The sequence below is a fragment of the Strongylocentrotus purpuratus genome, unplaced genomic scaffold, assembly GCF_000002235.5.
Source record: "Strongylocentrotus purpuratus isolate Spur 01 unplaced genomic scaffold, Spur_5.0 spur5_scaffold_3, whole genome shotgun sequence".
Lineage (NCBI taxonomy): Eukaryota > Metazoa > Echinodermata > Echinoidea > Camarodonta > Strongylocentrotidae > Strongylocentrotus > Strongylocentrotus purpuratus.
Window position 1 is genome coordinate 7,656,364 of NW_022145609.1, and position 19,663 is coordinate 7,676,026.

The following is a 19,663-nucleotide window of genomic DNA, read 5'->3' on the forward strand; positions in this document are numbered from 1 at the left end:
TGAGATCCACTGATTAAATACACAATAATATCAATACAACTTGGATCCATTGATACTTACATTTTCTCCTGGCATGTACAGTTAATTATCAAATATTAATACAAAAGCTCTTGTAAACTTAGCCTTTCAAGGTGTAGAGATACAATTCAATGAAGAGCTATAATCTGTTGAAAGACTTTGAATTCATCATCATACATGTAGTTGTGAAAGGATTTGTGTATCAAGGTGCACTCTTATGGTGTCTGGTGTCACAGAATAATAAAAACTTCTTGCATCATATTGCATTAATTCATTGATCGACAGATACCTGCATCTGATGTTGCGCATGTATCACATGAATGATGAAGATGGGGAACCTGGCCAAACATTCACCTCATTATCTCAGAGATAACCAGTTTCATCTCCCTCCTCGTCCTCCTCTTCCTGCCCTCCCTCTACCACTCCCACCAAACCCTCTCCCTCCACTCCCGCCAAACCCTCGCCCGCCCCTCCCAAACCTACCCCTCCCTGCAAACTTCCCCCCTCCACCACCTGGTTTGTTGGTGGTCCCCTCTGCCTCGCCTCCTCCTTCCTTGTGCAGGAACTCCCAGAGGAACTTGGCATTCCCTTGATGGGCTAGGATCTCACCTAGTCGCTCCTGAGACAGCGAGACCAGCTCGGTCAGGTCCGTCAAGTTCCTCATGATCCGCCTGCAAAATACAAAACAATTAAATAAACATAGTTTTTTAAGAAATAAAACAAATGCACACCTTACGGCATGACTATGACTGGATTTTGGGATTAATTGCAATTAGATAATATACAGAATTTTGAAAATATAAGTTTTATCTGACCAAGATCCCAATGGACGTGTAGATCATTACTGAAGTATGCCTTCCTTATGTCACTACATTTCCTAACCAACGGCCTCAAAACCCACTGATAATTCTATGTTACTATTTATATGACACTTCTGTACTTCGAGCAGTAAGAAAATTCACATTTGATGAAATTCCTAATGCCATCAATTTAAACATTCCTACATAGTCAAGTTGTAAGGCTTGTGATGGCCTTAACAAACTTTACTTCATTAAAAGGGGTAAGGGGCCCATAGCCATGGAGGAAGAAGACAAGTAATACTGGTCCCAATCAACCAAATCATGAAATTTGAGTGTGACAATTACTTCTGGACTTGCTTACCAACCAAATCTGAAATATAACATACTACATGTATGGCTTTCTATGACTGCCCGTACTACCTACCAACAGTTCTTGATGTTGATGCCTGGTAGCTTAAGCAGCATATCATAAGGAGCATGGTTGTACATCTGTTTGGTGAGAGGGGATGATTCGTCACCCCCTTCTCCTGCTCCTTCCTCTTCAACTGTGATGCTAGCCGCTATGGCAGCATCAGGCTCGGATCTTCCAATCTGAAAACGATAGATTTAGAATCTTGAATGTAATGTTCAATTCATATGAATATTGAAAACATGAAAATACAGTCACCGCTTTCTGATTTGTGAAATGAAGGAATTCTTACACAAGTGTGAACATATGAATTGTATGAAGTGTTCTCATAATAATAATAATAAAAACGGTGCTTATAAAGCGCTTATCACCAAAAGAATTTTGCTAGAGCATGCTATTGGAGTATTCCCCACAACTATCTCTACAAGGTTACCCTTAAGCAAAGTATAATAACTAGTTGAAACAATGCCCATATAACTGAACCAAAATTTGCTTACACTCTAAAGACTATTAGACTAACAGGTATTCATTTTGTGATCTATAAATATACATGAAAAACAAAATTAATGCTATAATTGGATAAATATTTCAGCACATTGGGAAAAAATGGAATGTTGTAACCTTAGAAAATTTGAAGACCAACGACTATGCACACATGGAGAGGGAACATTAAAGATAAAGGGGACTACAAGGGAAAGGGGACTACAAGGTGGAGAGGGGGGGGGGGGGGAGGAATGAGATACAAATGAGAGCCAGATTAAAAAGCATAAGAGAGAGAGAGAATTCATGAGGGCTATGGCAGATAGGAAGATAACTAAAATAGAGTAGAGCTTTGTTTCTTTCTACCTTGAGTTCTTCAAAGAGTTCTGCTGTAGCGTGTGGACTGGGACACCACAGGATACGAAGCTTAGGGAAGTGAAGCGTTAGCAACGTCAGCTTGGAGGATAGGTTCTGGTACGAGATCTCATTGGACATGGTAGACTGGGTCTAGTAAGATATAGAGAATATTATATAAAAAGAAACTGATTTAATTTCAATTCATTGTCATTTATGATGTAAAAGAGAGAAAATTAGAAGTATGACCAACAGGGTTCATTACACCCACATGCAGCTACTAAAAACATGTTTGAAATATCTGTATATGCACTGCAAATTTCGAAATCATGAAAAACTACAGCTTAAAAAAAATAATTCTGTTGCATTTTAAACATTTCACAAAAACTATTCAAATATACCAAGTCAAACATAAAAGGAGCCAAAATGTTGTTGTTGTTGTTGTTTAGATGGTGCTCTTCAATCTTGTCAGATTATCTGTGCCACGGCATTCCATCTTTGATGTTCATCCTTTCAAATTTTTAATCTCATGGCTCACTTTTACTAATTTTTTTTTTTATAGAGCTGCTTTTATAGTACCAAGGTATCAAATAGGGCCTTATATCCACACTAAACAGAGTTACTAAAAAAAGTGTCCATACAAACCTGGAGAGCAAATGATTTATTAGGGTTGAACTCGATGAGTAGTACTGGTCTCTTGTAGAATCGTGTCATGGATAGAGCCTGGTTATAGAGTCTACCATTGGCCAACGAACCAATCAGATCACTGATGCTCTTACGCTCCACACAGATGTCAGGGGTCAATATGTAGTCTCCAACCTGGACATTCAAAAAGGACAAAACTTACACCAGGGTCTTTCTCACAATACCTACTAATAATAGGATTCTAATATGAAAAGTGGTGAAATTATTGAATTTGACTTGATAGTAACATTCTAATTAGGAAATTTGACTTGATATTAATCGGGAAAGGGATACTGCTTTACTAAATATCAAAGTGGAAATAAAGAAGATTTTGTTTCAGTTGCTTAATTTAAATTATTCTATGTGAAAACCTTTAAATCCTGTATTTATAGGTTAAATGTTATTTTGAGGAAACAAATCACAGGGCCTGAACATAGAGAAAGGCATATTTTAGTTTGTACAGTTCCAACAAGGTAAACCCATTAACAGTCCTCAAGACCAATGTACATCAATCACAAACAGATGCCTGGTGCATTACGACCCCCTTCTCCATGAATTGTTCTGGATCTCCGGAGATGTTTAAATGCCTTGCAATAAATATCAATCAAGAATGAATTCATGACAGCTACTGGACTTACCTCTATGGTGACTGGTTCGATGTCGATACCTCTCTTGTGAATCAAAGATGGCAGCTCACTGCGGAACTCTCTCATGTCAACAATAATCTGCAATCAACAAAAATAAGTTTTACCCTGTTGAAAGGTAACTCGGGCTAGAATCTATCGAAAATGTGTTCTATACCATAATCCTGGAATCTACGGAAATTGTGTTTTATACCAAAATCCATTCATTTTTTTAAAGCTTATAGTGCAGGAAACACATTTGACTATTTGGTATAATTAATGATTTTATAGCAAATGTTGATTTACACATTTTTTATCTACTGCATTGATTTGATATGCGAAGGGTACTGTCCCCTACAGATTGGGAATTTTAATCTCAAACTTCATATACTAAACAAACACAGTAGATAAGATCTATGTATTAAAGTAAGCATTCACGCAGTGCAGATGTAAAACATCTGGAAAAGACTACTTGTCAAAAAGTCAATTTTGCACAAACTTGACAACATCTGTCGAATCAAAACTTTGGGATACTAAACACCTGGAGCAAATGGTGAAGTGAACTGCAATTGATTGTCACTATGTCTAATTATTCAAGTTAGAACAGCACCCAGTGCTAAATTAGGTTGCACAAACCTTTTTCTGTCCTTGCGTTACCATCGCTTGACCCCCTGCATTCCTTGAGCTAGACGCCGACGGTAACGCCGGGTCACGTGATAGCTCACGAGCGCTGTCGTCCTTCCCATCTATATCTGCAGGAAGCACCATGGTCTGTGTAATAATAGGATGGTTAATTTTACCATTTCAAATAAATGATGAAAAAAATCTGAGACAAGACACAAAAATATGAGATATGAAAAATCTCATCATATTCTCATTATATTCCAAAAAAAATTCTCTCAAGTTTACTTTAATATTCTTGATCATATATATGAAAATGTTTTCTAAACAGTTTATGAAAATGTACCTTTTTAAATTTTTTTTATTGCAATTTACGTTTAATCCAAACTATCAATGTACAATGTATCCAGTTTTGTTAAGAATGATTTATACAATATGTATTTGATTTGAGAGAAAATAATAAAAAGTATCTTTAAAGAAAAGAAATATTCCAGCATAAAAAGAGCCAGAAGTGGACACTCGGTTTGAAAGAAAGTTGGAAGATTGATGGCCACTCTAGACCCCATCCCCATTCATATCAGCCATCCTTCCTTTGTGCATTCAAATTTTAGGATAAGAAACTACTCCTTTACTTGGCCCTAAATTACACAAAGAGAATAACAATTTGTAGACATCCCACATCTTGTCAATTTCTCACAACAACTCCATAAGTATAAGAACCCTTGCATCCATTTTAGGGTTACCTTTTGGCAAGCAGTTTTCTGTTTCTTGATCAGCTTCTCATCAGCTTATTGGAGCAATATGTATGTGTCAAAACTAAGGAAAATCTTGCTATTCCAGCAAAACGTATACATGTATACATGTAATAAAACAGATGTCTGCAAAGCTCATCCAAAGGGTTACAGATATCAAGTTTGTATTTTAAGTATTTTGACAAGAAAAACATCAGAACAATTTTCCTCCCTGTACCATTAGCCACTTAAACAGTGTATTACTCACAGACTTCTCTTTGATGAGATTCTCAAAGGCACTTTTCTCATATCTGAGTGATGTGAGGTATTTCTGTTCTTCAGTGGATCCAGAGTAGATGAGGAAATATACTCTGAGAGGATGGTTAGGTCTGCAGGCCTTGAATACCTGTACAAACAAACAAGATACATGTAACGCTTATTCACAAATTTGTTTTAGGCACAAAAGTGGTAATGATGATAATGATTACACTGACAAACTTAGCTTATCTACACACCATGCTGAGATCTGTAGACATGGCAGGTACTTCTTAAAGTCTGTCTGCACAAGTTTGGCCAGGAGGGTATAGACGTCCCTGCAAGGTCACTAACAGGTGGTTATCTCATCAAATCAGCTCTCAATTAACATAAGAAAAAGAGGATCACGGGGGATAAATGGGCACCGCTAATGCATTGTTTGCTATAGAGAGGGCGCAAGTAGCTACAAGTAGTACAGTGGGGCTTTAAAAGTTGTGATTGTAGTTGATGATAGATAATGAAATGGTTAAAATAGAAGTAATTAACACTTAAATGATGAGAGAAGTGGAGGCAAGTTGGATGGGAGAATGACCCTGATGCAGGTGGTTATGAACGGGGGGAACAAAAAAGTTGCTACAATTATAATTTTACATGATTTCCCTTCTTTCTTTATTTTACAGGAAACTACCTGCTGTTATTAAATCCTTATTGGTTTTTTATTACTGGAAATCATTTTCATTATATGGTAGTTTTTTGCTTCACTCACCTCTAGTTGTCTAACAAACTGTATCTCTGCATCATACAGGATAACATATCTTGGCTCTAGCTCGTGTAGGGTCTTAGTCAAACTGTAGGGATCTCTGAAATGATATAAAAAAACAACAATTAGCATGTTTTCCACTGCTAGGTCTGTCAAGACACTCAAGTTCTACTACCTGCTGTAAACGTTCATCCATGGAAAGTCTTGATGAACTGGTGGACATAAATATGATCCTGCACGGCCAAACTTGCAGGCAAGTTGGAAAGATCTAAAATAAGGTGGTCAGTAGATTCATTCTCGCTTGTCAAAATGAATATTTGGTTTTGTTGATGGAGAAAGGATCAGATCCTTTAACTGTGTTGCTCTTGGTAAATACAGTGTGAGTCAAAAAAAAGTTTACACCTAGAAAATTGCTAATCATTTTTAAAATCACCTATGATCAGTAAATTATTATACATGTTATGAAAGAGTGTTTTATCCCAAATCATTTGGTATCATTTTTGTGTGGTATGTGTTCATGCTTGGATGAACAGGAGGCATTGTTTGCGAGAATGCAAAAATCGATTTGCGCCAAAGTTGCTTAAGTGATGTTTTAAATTAATCATGCCACACATATCAGATATCAAATATCAAATATCAATGAACATTTGTGCGCTCGTGTGCGTGCGTGTGTGCAAAAAGCATATGCAATGCATTTCATTTGATACATTCAATTCATTCTCTCACTCCGCTAATCCTTACATAATACATACTGTAGGCATCACTTTGGCGCAAGTCGATTTTTGAACTCTAAACAAACCTGTTCATCCAAGCGTGAACACATACTGCACAGAAATGGTATCAAATGATTAGGGATAAAACACTCTTTCATAAGATATACAATAATTTAACTGTACATAGATAATTTTAAAAATAATTAGCAATTTTCTAGGTGTAAACTTTTTTTTGACTCACACGGTATATGCAAGAAAGTCATGAAGGATACATGCATGATGCATATGAACTGTCGGTCAAACATTGCAAATCCACTGGTCAGCCAGTGGGCAAGACTACTTTCATCAATTTTTGGCATATATGCATACCTGCCAACATTTGAAAATAAGAATTAGGAATTTTGAGCACGGTATGTCTTCGAAAATGAGAAATCCCACTTGCAGCGGCAGTGTACCTGGCAATAAGCGGTAAATACTCGGTAAATCTGTACCAAAGAGCGAATACAAATTCGCTGCTCGATCATGCACTGCAGACATTAAACGCACACAATACCTCAACTCTCCAAAAACAGAATGCAGGTATGTATATGGCTTTAGATCATTCTCAAACCATGAATATAATTGAATGTCTGATTTAAGTAAGAGCTTACCTGCAACCATGGAGAGGGTGTATGACAGTGATGGGTGTGGTCTCAATGTTGTAGTATGCTTCAATCGATGATAGCTCTATCTCATCATCAACATCCACTGATCTGGTACTAGGTATCCTAGCTCTCTGAGAATCATCCTGAAAGAAAAACATAAATACAAGTGTAGATGATACACGGAAAGGATGAAAGGAAAGCAGTATCTATATGATACTATGCTGCAGTAAACCACCACAGTTCGGCGGAGAAGTGTTTCAAGCGTTTTAGGCATTCTACACTTTAAACTGTTTGATACAACTCACTCCCAGATCCTTATCAAATGATTGGTCATGCACGGTCACGTGTGATTCATTTACTGAGCCTATTGCACGTTCTATTTCACGCCTTTTTAGTGCATGTACATGATGCGCAGTAGTGCGCGTAGAGGTTAGCGCTTAATGCTGTGTGTGCATGGGCCTATTCTTGCACAGCAATATGCGTAAATGGGTATAGAGGTAAGTGCACTTGCTATATCTATGTGTGCGCTAAATTAAGCCTTAAACTTGAGATTTATTTGTCAGCCATACTGTCACGAAACAAATTTGAATTAATTATTTTTACCTACATCAAATAACAAGGATCTAGGAGTTTCGTTGTATAAAAATGATGCATGTTTTCATTCGTTCATTATACGATCTATCCACCCTCGTTGATGCTGTGTGTATATATCGCACTCAGCCTAACGGCGCCGTGCAATAGATACACACAGCCTCAACTCGAGTGCGGATAGATCGTATAATGAACTCACGCGCATGCATCATTTGTATAATATCTCATAACACACAGACAATTGGGTAAGCATAGTACCACTGCATGTGCTACTTAAAAAAAATCTCCACTGCCGTTCATGTAGTATACAAAAAAACTGTGGCATATGTTAGCGAGCCTTTAGTGATGTTTGGAATGTGTTGTGTGCTAGTACTCTCAGAACAGTCAAAACATTATTTATAAAAAACAACTTCTAGAAATGTACATTAATAGGCTGCGCATCAATTGAACATTTCCGCCAGGAACACAGCAATTTTTCCTTTGTGCTTACCTCATCACCTTCACCGTCCTCATCCTGTCCGCCTTGGAGATGGCCGACTTTCCTTGCTATCTGGGTCAGGGTCACTTCATCATCTTCCCGCTTCCTCTTGACCTTTCCTAATCCTGACCTTTCACCTTTGCCCCTTCCTCTGGCATCCCTCCCTCCTACATTGGAGGTTGATGAGCCAGAGGCCTGATAGTAAGAAAGCACAAAAAGGAGTAATACCCTACTGTTCTGTCTTGTTTTTGAAGTTTTTGTCGTTGTTGGTAGTGGTGGTTTTGTTCATATCTATATGCAGATCTCCTTTTTTTTTTCTCATTTCAGGATTTAATACTTATAAGCTGACCTTTTCATGAGAACATGCTTTTGAGAATAAAAAGGACACATATATTTTTCGAGTTATTGCTCTCACTCAAATCATCACAGGCAGCTTACGATGAATGTTTGCATATGCATCGCCAGCTCATTATTATGTTACACTGAATTTGCGAAATTTGCTAAAATAAAACCCTTTTGAAAAGAACAGCTTTATATTATTCAGTGACCATTAATCTATATGTTGGTAGATTGATCGTAGGAAAAAAAAGCGTTTATCATAGTGTTTATTTTAGCTATTAATAGAGATTGCAAGCACTAACCAATTCACACAAACTACATTTTTAACACTGGATTCCCATGAAATTCACAAATATATTTTGTCTGTTATAGGACCAGTCCAAGCTATTTTCAAAGCTATGTCATTGACCACATCTAACATTTCAGTATATCTAATTATTGCATCAAGCTTTATATATACATAGCCTTTCTAGAGCTTGAACCAGACAAACATAAAAAAATAAATTTATGTAAATATATATTTTTTAAATTTCATAATTCAATAATACTTGTTAATATGGGACCTTGGACTAGCCCTCCAAACTAGGACATTGGAGGAGACTTACCTGAGCAGCAGTAGCAGTGAATGGCTGCCCTGCTCCAAGTGTCTTCTGATAGAGTCTCTGTAGCAGAGCATAGGAACCATCACAGAGGTACTCCCTGAGCTGGGCACAGGTCCTATCATCACTGGCACAGATCAACACACGCCCTGAGGTATCTAATGATCAGAAGATACAAATCATCAAGGTGGCATAAAACTTTCAAAAAGAAAACTAAGTAATGGATTTTATATTCTAGTTGGTCCCTATTCTACCAGGCTTGCTACTAAAAATGTTACAAGGTCATGTACCTGTATATCAACTGGGTCTATGACTTCTATTTCAGAGACTAGGTAATTGAGAATTTCCATGCCTTAGATAAGACTCTATCAACATGGTTTCAAAATTGTTTAAAAGCACTAGCCTCACCACTGGGCTGGTGATCCTCCTCATACAAATACCAAATACTGAATAGAGTTGCACAAATATTCATGGCAGAAATAAATTGATGTTTGGTCAAAAATTAATACTTCTGTCCACAAGTATCAAATGAAAGGTAAAAAATATACTTTAGTTACAATGAAAGGAAGACAGAATTATCAACTTAAAACAAAACCCCCCTGTATACCAATTCAAAGATAATTGCTAAAGACATACCTCCTGTATTCTCCTGTCTGATCTCCTCTAGGACCTCAGAAAGCATCCTCCACTTAGGATTCTCCTCTAACAGAAGCCCTGAAAGAAACACCAGAATAATAGGTCAAACAGAGAACCCTCTTAAAAGGGCTATATGGAGCAGGATCACACATACGTCAAAGTATATTCATCATGATTATGTATATTTAATGTATACTATAAACAGGGCCTTGAGACTAAATCAAAAGCGAGGTTGAACAACATTCAGACAAAACTTGAAGTATGTGTTTACAATTCACATGTATCTAATTAAGTACTTATGATTGTCAATTATATGTTGTTCCTGTGAAATTACTGTGAAGCAAGATTGTAAATGTAAATATGAACAATTATCCTCTATGGTCATAATAAAGAAATGAAATGAAATGAGAGGAGACACTTTTTGCAAGCAAAAAAAATGCTGTCAATGCAGAGAATCATATGTATACATGTAGTACAATGACATGCAATTAGATACATGTAAATGATTGATTTGATTAAATGAAGAGATACAATTACCGTAATTAACGGTGTATTAACCGCACTTTTTTGCCGCCAAAAAAAAATCAAAGTCGGGGGTGCGTCTTTTACATGGTACACCAAAAAAAAAGTTTCAATTTATGCCCCTCCACTTGGCGCTATGCCTGGCAATGTCTTCAAGTTTTAGTAATCGGTGTGTTGACTTACCACTCGGAAACTAGAACAACACTCAAATTTGTCTGTTATCTTGGTTTGAAAGTAATCTTTCTAATCGATCTAAATATGTAGTTTATAATAATAATTCCTCCAATTTTTCTTCCATTACATGGCGTACCACAAGGTTCTATTCTAGGTCCTCTACTGTTTTTTTTAATTTACATCAATGATCTTAAACATTCAGCTGCACCTCCCAGTTAAATGAAAGGCCTTCCCGCGTGGGTTTTTTAACACGAACCTGGCTTGCTGCCGACAGAGTCGGCAAAAAATTAAATATATATATATATATATATATATATATATATATATATATATATATATACAACGTTAATTACGGTATGCTGTAAAAACACAGATAGAAGAAACATAGAAGATATGGATAGCGAGAGAAAGAGAGAAAGGAGATGATAAGAGGGAGAAAGAGAGAGAGAGAGAGAGAGAGAGAGAGTGTGTGTGGAAGACAGATGAGATGGAGAGATAGAGAGAGAGAGAGAGAGAGAGAGAGAGATAGATTGTATAGACATCATAAGGAAAAGTGCAACAGGCCATACTTATTTGTAAACATCCCTCAGAAATTTGTTCTATTAATATTACTTGTTACCTCTCTGTGTCTGCTTGGTGTTAGTAGCAGTCTCCTTCTTGTCTGTCTTTTGTTTCTTGTTTTTAGTGTCTGATGGGTCTCCATATATCCTCCTCTTGGCATGCTGTAAGGTAAAACATACAAGGCATTACGTTACTAAAGGAAGTACAACACTGTTATATTTAGTTCACGTCAAGAATCCTATTGCCGATGTACAAAAATATATATTGCTGTACATGTACCGGTACATACCAATTTTATATGATAACATGTAACTCACTCATAAGAAAAGGAGCACTATTTACTATGGACTACAATATCTCTCCACACTGAATTTCATAACCTGGCTTTTGTTCAGCAGCTACTCGATTTGTGTTGACATCAATTTCTTTCAGATATACATTTTACATACAATTAATAGATTAAATCCAATGATCTTATGAGTGAGTCATTGGGTTGGGATTTTGTGACTTTAAGTCCAAGAGAAAAACCATTTTCCCACTTTTCATTAAAATTAAATGTACTGTATTATAAACATTGGGGAATGAGACATAGCAAGCAAATCTGCATAAAACAAAAAATTGCCTTCATGGCACAAGAAAGTTGCTCTTCCCATCACATTGGTTTTTAAATCAGTGCCCTGTCTTATAATGAGCTTGGATTTATCCAAATCCATCGCAAGTCCTCTAATCATACGTGCAGTGCCCTATCTCTTATGTACACAGTTGGGATTGATACCAATCACGACTAAGTTTCGATCAATCGCAACTGTTTATAAGAAGGGGGCCCAGGACTGCAAACAGCAGAAGGACGATGCAAGTGAACTCTGAGCAACATGTAGACCCAAGGGTAGAAGTATGCTGATGAGCAGAATCCTTACCACGAACATCATCTCTGCAGCTTCCAAGAACAACCAGCCTGTATTGTTAGCCATAGCACGCTCATTTCCCCTGTAAACACAAGGATGATGACATTTGATTAGTTTTATTTACCAATTTTCTGACAATTTGCTCTCCTACTTCTTAGGCAATTCGCCATTGACCTTCGGGAATGTCATGATCTGCAAAAGAAATAATATCTGTTCATCTAACCTCTCTTGAAACTTGGGAATGAGACCCCCCCCCCCCCCCCCTGTTTCTTTCTGATGTGATGTAGACTTTCTCTTTTGCAGACCAGCTACCGGTGGTCAGTAAATCCTGAACTACAAGCATTTCAATCATGGCTACATTTCACAAGTTAACATAACATGCTAAGCAATAATAAATTAATTGGCAAGGAAAGAATAATTTGAATCACTCAGAAAGCAGACCATGTACATTCATCTCTTCCGGCTACTGTTTCTTGTCACCGTTATAAAAAGATTCTCTCAGACCACTCAATGCAAATAGGTGCATGTATAATGCATCTGAGATTATACTTTAACAAAACTAGTTTGCTCTTTATATCTTTCAGGAGGGTCAAATCTGACTCACATGAGCGCTATACAAGAACCCATTATTATTATTATTATTATTATTATATCTGCAAAGGGCAAGTGGCTGAATTTTTTATCACATAGTTCTTAGTTTTACCTGAGAGTCTTGAGAAAGTTGTAGAACGTCACACAATCATACTGAGTCAGATAGCTGCAAAAAAAAATGAACAGTGATAATCATGTTAGCTTTCTTTGAATTAGCATAAAACACAAGTCAAACAAATTCAATAAGGTTAAAAGCAATAAGACCAAGAAGGTGTTTCACAAAGACTAAGATCAACTTTAAGTTGGACTTAAATATGGCAGGCTGTTCATGCCACTTTTTGTCCTCACCATTATGATTTTTAGATATTTTTTACTTTAATAATGAATTATCAAAACATATAAATTCTGTTAGTTTGTGACCATGATTTGTACTTCCCTTGACAGACTAATGAGAGTACTATTGGTGAGAGCAAACAGTGGCATGAATGGCCTGCTATAGTTATATCCATCTTAAAGTCAATCTTAGTCTTTGTGAAACACCCCCATGTCATATAAAATATATTCATACAGGTACCAATAACCTCCCAGCCTGAAGAAGAAAAAAACACATCCCCTGGCAAATGAAAGATTCTCCTTATTTTTTCCCCTTTTCCTCAGATTCATGATATTTTTCAGTTCATTACTTCTACTTCACAGAATATTTACTATCTATATGCATATCTTACAACAAGCATATAGGACTGCCTTGTGACTATTGAGCTAGAAATAATTAATGACACAATGGAAATGGAAATTAAATGAGAACCCCTCCAAAACTATCATACTTACAATAGAAGCATCTGTAGGAGCTTCAAATCACTGACAAGTTGCTTTGTCTTGGAGGACTGAGTAAAAACAGAAAGGAAGAATATGCAAGACTTTTTTTATCACAACAGGATGATTCTACAATATTTAACTAAACCCTCCTCCACCTCACAACACACACAAACTCAAAGCAGCAGCGACATTTCAAACAAACCAAGTTTTACCTGTGACTATGACTGTGGTGGGTTTTTATTGAATCTCTTTTCACCTCCTAGTTCTGCTCATGCACATAATTAACATGAAGATGTATGAGGTTTGTAATACTCTACATAAAATGTTCTAAACGAGATAATTAAGGCCACTCTGATCATAACGCTGATTCTTTTTCTACGAGATGTGAGGTATGTAGTACCACAAAGAAGTATATTACATTTTAAGTTTTTGCAATGTCTTATTCTAATTGAACACACAAATTTTCCTTTTGAATGAAATTGCTGTTGGGGTATTGAATTCCAGACATTGGCTATGGAAGTGATTGTATACTAACCAGTGTGTGCCAGATAGGATCCAGTTGTCTTCTAATGACATTGGTTAGAGACTTCTTACCAATGGCATTCTCAACGGTCAGATCATCAGAGTCCAACTATCAGGATACACAGAAACATTAGAGGGTTATTACAAGGTGACTTTTATATGTCAGTAATACTACAAGTCAAATCAACTTACTGCACTCTAAAGGTTTAGTATAACCATCAGTTACAAGTGGCTTCTTGTAAATTCCATGTCAGCCAAGAAGTGACATTTCAGGGTTCACAATTCAAAGCTTAGCAATTGATCATACACTTGGTTTTTAATGATTGATTGCAAATAGTGATCGATGCAATCAATCAACAACAAAAAATTGTATGATAAATTGCTAAGCTATGGGGAACAGGGACCTGGTGCTGAACATTGCACCGGCAACCATTACGGCACTATGGAAGTCCAGTGAACTAAACAATAAACCATGGTGTTTCACAATCATCAAGTTGAACAAAATAAATTTCAACCAGGATTTTAAACAAGCAAATTGATCTTAGTATTGAGACAAGGACAAGGTGATGTGCAAGAATGACTTACTGATGGGTTGACCTGTTTGACCTCTTTGATGCATGCTCCTATGATATCTAGTATGGACATCTGAATGGAGACCATGGCAGGGGTCATCGTCAGCTGCAGCTCTATCACCTCAGGCTGGACATGAGCAAACAAGAGAAGACAAAAGTGGGAATACAAGAAGTTGCTGGGCAGAAAAAATATTGGTAGAAAATATTGGTAAATTTTCTTGTCAATACTGTACAGTACATCTGTACTCGCATTTGAATGCTTGGAATACATAGAGGTGATGTGGTCAAATGGATATGTCACCGGATTGTCGATCACAAAGTCAGCGGTTCGACTCCCGCCGCAGGACATTGATCTACATTTGCCACACTCAACCCAGGTGGGGTAAATGGGTACTTGGTAAGATTATTCCTTGAAATGCACTGTGCGCTGATAACGCTAAAGCTAGGGTAATAATTTCCAAAGTTCTTTGGAAGCGCATAGAGGTGTTATTTCATAACGTATTATGCGCTATACAAGAACTGAATATTATTATTATTATTCTAGCGGCTGCCTTTGGGCAAATCTCATGAAATCTATATAGAAGAGAAGTGCAGAGTTTGAGACAGAAGGATGCATGACATCTGCTCTCAATCACACATTTCAAAAACTGAAAATGGACAAACTTTAGTATCAAACAGAGGGTGGAGAATTATAAAAGTTGACTGCACATACTTGCTCATGAATACAATTTGAATCATTCCTGATTGTGTGACCGACTGACTAATGAGATTGACTGAGCTACTATACCTTGTGTCGTTCCATCAATGCCTGTACTGCTGCATGGAACCTGCCGAACGTTTAAAATTTTAATGCATCATTATCATAACTTGGCTCATAACATAGTAACAGTTTTGAAAGAATTTACATAAATATGCAATTCTTAAATCTTTACTGCCTTAGATTCAATGGTTGTTCAATAAACTTCCAAGTTCCAGTAATGTTCATCAAATATTTAACCAGATGCAAGTATATTGGTGAAAATAAACAAGAAATTCTTTTTAATCTTTCCCATCAAGATTTACTCGCTAGTCATGATGAATAATCAGAAGTTAGTGCCCCAAACAGAAAAGAAGATCGGAAATATCATAAATTATGCTGAAACACCCCACTATCAATATTACAGAGACAAAACATGAATAGACCATTGCAACTCTCAGGGCGCAACGAGAAGTGCTTGAAGACCTCACCTGGGCCAGAGGTAGAGCTTTCTGACAAAGAGGTTTCTCATCACTCTCTCTAGCTTACACAGCCCTGCAGCAAAGGTTTGGGGTTGGTCTGAGAAAGCCTTGATGAATCCCATCTTGTTCTTCTGACGGTATAGACGGAGGATGAAAGCTTCCTGGCAGGAATCGATGATCCTGAGGATGAGGGATAAGTGACTGGTAAAAATATCTACAAACTACTAAAAATCAACACAATTAATATAGAAATTCTTCACCTCTGAACTTCATGGAATTTTGAATGTCATTAACGTATGTGTTAAAGGGTTGTAATTACCACAAAAATGACCAAATTATACTTTAACAAGTAACAGAAATTTTTTGATTGAAGTACATGAATATAAAAATTGATAAACATTATGTTCATATTTTCACAATATCACATCCATCATAACTAGTGCTTAAAACAATAGGAAAATGGAGATGAAAATGAATGACAAGAAATGGAGGAGTGAATACTTTTTCATCACCAGATAATAACCCCTCTCCATCCTTGAAAGTAAACAGGAAAAAGTACAACAAAGAAAACTACCTTTCAATAACAGCCATCAACATCTCAAATGTGATCTATGCTACCAATTAGTCAACCCTTTTGTATGCTAAACAGCTGATGCGGTATCTTACTTGTGAGCCTTGTTGACGATGATACCAGTAACAAGATGAGCAGGTAGTCTCTCTGTGAGGAGATCAACCACAAGGATCCTGGATGATACAAAGAGAACTCCTCCCTGCATGTACACACCTGTCCTGCAGGAGATCAAAAACAGCGGATTGGATAATCGTGATACCCGCAATGGGCATGTAAGTTGATCTTTTGTTGTTTTCACCTGAGTGACCTGACTGCTAAGAAAGTGTGTGCAAGCTTGTGAGTAAGCAACTACAGGTCTGTTGGCTTTAAGTCCTCTTAGCTAGGGACTTGGTAATGAGGATTAATACCTTACCAAAGGGGATGAGCCCATTGCCTTGGTTTCAAACCTAGGAACTACCTGGTTTGAGAATCTTGGTCTGCCACTAAAGCCATTATACCTCCAAAGTAATTTCACTTTTTAACAGCAACCATTAACAAAAAGATACATTGATCAATACTTTGTAGTACAACCAGAAACTTCTGCACAATTTTTGCAAGAGGTCCCAATTTGAAAGAGTTTCTTGTCTGAAATAAATGTGCTCACAACAACAATTTTGTTTAGAGTTTTCTGCCAGGAAGACAACAATGGCCAAATCTTCATGGTTATATTTAGAGATCCTCTCGACTGTATACCTAAATAACTGCAAATTCAAAGAACTAAAATAAATCATAAGTTTTGATCACTTACCTTTCATTAGTTCCATACTCGTTGGTGATGATCTTTGGAAGGGGCTTGATGCCCAGTTTATCCAGTTCTTCAATAAGATAATTCTAAAGCAAATGAACAAAAAAGATAATTAATATTCTGCTTCCTGTAGAAACAAAGAAAACATCCCTCTACCATCTTTTCCTTTTCTTTCCTTTTCCTGCTTCAACTCACTTCTTCCCTCCTACCTCTCATACAAAGGCCAGTAGGCACGTAATAATTTATTGTTTATTTTTTTCTTCTCGTTATCGGCCAATAGGGACAGAAATGGATGTATTTACAAAATAGACAAAATTAAGAACAGGCAGGCAGACAAAGATCAGACAGAAGCTGAGGATGTTTCATCCTCTCTCATGAATAAAATTGGAAACCAGGCCTATTGGAAACCCATTGATTTAGTTCCACCAACAGGTTGAAGTACTGTATCAAAACACTTTGGCTCAATAGGTCTGTTTTCATCAGCCCAAATTGGCCAAATAACCCTCTATTTTGTAATCTGGGTAATTAGCCTGAAGTTACAAATCACGTCTCGAGAAATTTGCTTAGTGTTAGCGTATGCATAGTGCGAGATGGACCCTTCGAGCTAAAAAATGAACTTGCATGCCGGGATTGAGACATCTTCTCTGAGGGCTAGTGAAAACAGACCATATTTTGCAAGCTAGCACAAGCTATCTTGGGAAGATTTCTCAAGCAAATAGCCCGCTATTTTGCGTCTGCGTGATCTGGCTAATTTCCTGGTTCAGAAGTAGCAGGCTATTTGGCCAACTCGGACTGATAAAGACAGGCCTAATAGTAGCCTCTAAAGTTTATTAATCCCTGTTGGTCCTTTATGGCTAACAGATTTCAAGCAACTTGTTATGCCAAGAATAAAAGCTTACCTCTTCATAATCGTTGGTGTTGACAACCAAGACCAGATTCCCAGGATCACAGTAGAGCTTGAGGAAATTCAGCATCAGTCGAGAAATACCCAGGCCTCTGTCAAACAATACAATCACATACACACAGTATCACAGTTACTCAGATTTGGTTTGGATGTGGGTGTGCGGCTAATCTTGTAAACCCATACCCATTTTTAAGAGCAATTTTGGCAGAAAGTGGTACCCATTATTAGGGACTTCCATTCAGTTAGGCTTACATGTAATTAGTTTTAGTATAAGCGCGTTATGGGTGAGATATTATCCTGTAGAAAATAGTGACCCATGTTTAAGGCCAAAAGTGGGGATACTTAAAGTGGTTTTGCAGCACAAAATCGTACTCCATGTTTAGGGATTTTTGCAAAAACCACATCCCCTCATACAGTATTAGGCGAGTACCCCCCCCCCCCCCCCCCCCCCCTGGATTGGGTAAAAACCTGAACAGCATTAAATTCCCCATTTCCATAAAAAGGCAGATCTTCTTTAATCAGCTAAAAAGTATCAGTATAGGGGCGCTGGTCCAAGAAAAGGATCATCTGCAAAAACGAGAATCATCTATGTAAAAGCAGACAGAATTTTTTTTCGAGCCACGCATTAGCGTTGCAAAAAACTGGTTCCCCAATGATTTTCTTGATGGATTTTACATCGACTTTGTACAGAGACTTTATATGTCTGAGAAATTGTGAGCGATAAATCCTCTGGAAAGCGGACAACCCATAAGGCATAAAGGCATTGCCAGCACCCGGTTTGGGAGCCCGAAATCCGCTGAGCGTCGATGAAAAAAAATCCACTTTTGCAGTCGATCCTTATTTTTAAAGTGCATTTTGTCTGCGTTTATGAGGATATCCTTTGTTTATGCGGACGATCCTCATTCTTAAAAATAAACTTGAGTTCTGGTAAAAAAAGAAAATGAATCCTCAAAGAATCTAACAAAACTTACACTGAATGTTCAAGATTACAAATAAATGTCATGTGCCAAACAATTATGGAAGAAAATGTATACTGGCTGAGTAATGAGCATAGAAAGATAAGGAAATCAGGGTAGTACTAGCCCCGACACCATGACTGTTGTCCCATATACATCTTTCTGTGTAAGTGATTGTTACTTTACCAAGACTCTGCCAAATTTATGATGATTTTGATGACTCCAGAACCTTGCATTACACACCATCTACTTACATGCTGTCTAGATCTATGATCAACTTTTCTGATCCATTCCACACCTTTTCTTTCACAATGCAATCGCATTACCAGAACTCAAGTTTATCTTTAACAAGTTAAGCAAGCCTAAATAAATAGTAAGCCTAAGATAAGGCATTATCTTAAACAAATGACATTCATTGAACAAAAATGAACAACCAACCCACCCTGTCGATCACACGTCAGTCACATTCACACACACACACATAATGCGAAACGCGCACCTGATGGCATCGGATTTTCGGCTCGGCCTGGCCCCGCAGCGCGGCGGGATTCTACAGGGGATTTCGGTAGCTTCGGTAATGTCGAGCACGTAGATGAACCAACATTTTTTACAGCGATGTGGGACTGAATGTAAAAAATACGTTAATAAATTACAGAAAAAGTTACCTTGCAACCACTAGTAATCCATCTTCTTGAAATGCATTGAGAAACATCTCATTCTCATACTCTAATAGTGACATCTTGCTGTCAATAGAGTAGTATAAACTAAGTTAATTCGCCTTTTCTGCTCGCGCTAACTGAGCCTGGCGCCTGGCTTTTACGTTTTGGATCAT

General features: G+C 37.3%; 1 protein-coding gene across 1 annotated transcript; it reads right to left on the reverse strand.

Moving 5' to 3' along the window:
- Nucleotides 1-397: 397 nt before the first annotated feature.
- On the reverse strand, nt 398-19,663 carry LOC588601 (DNA repair endonuclease XPF). Its single transcript, XM_030996685.1, has 24 exons — nt 19,497-19,663; nt 17,871-17,967; nt 16,975-17,057; nt 16,283-16,405; nt 15,626-15,796; nt 15,186-15,225; nt 14,412-14,525; nt 13,840-13,935; nt 13,317-13,372; nt 12,601-12,654; nt 11,910-11,979; nt 11,051-11,153; nt 9,736-9,813; nt 9,106-9,257; nt 8,174-8,356; nt 7,099-7,235; nt 5,742-5,835; nt 4,989-5,126; nt 4,005-4,139; nt 3,384-3,470; nt 2,707-2,880; nt 2,074-2,214; nt 1,243-1,409; nt 398-689 (listed from the first exon to the last, which is right to left on the reverse strand). Exons 1-24 carry the CDS (start codon nt 19,568-19,570, stop codon nt 398-400), a joined length of 2,859 nt encoding a protein of 952 aa, XP_030852545.1. The 5' UTR covers nt 19,571-19,663.

Bases quoted from the DNA above. Each gene is read 5' to 3' on its own strand.
- LOC588601 (XM_030996685.1), bottom strand. From the start codon at position 19,570: ATGTCACTATTAGAGTATGAGAATGAGATGTTTCTCAATGCATTTCAA. The intron at 13,936-14,411 runs GTAAGTCATTCT...GTATCCTGATAG, and splicing joins TCAAACAGGTCAACCCATCA to TTGGACTCTGATGATCTGAC. The intron at 1,410-2,073 runs GTAGAAAGAAAC...TATCGTTTTCAG, and splicing joins AACTCTTTGAAGAACTCAAG to ATTGGAAGATCCGAGCCTGA.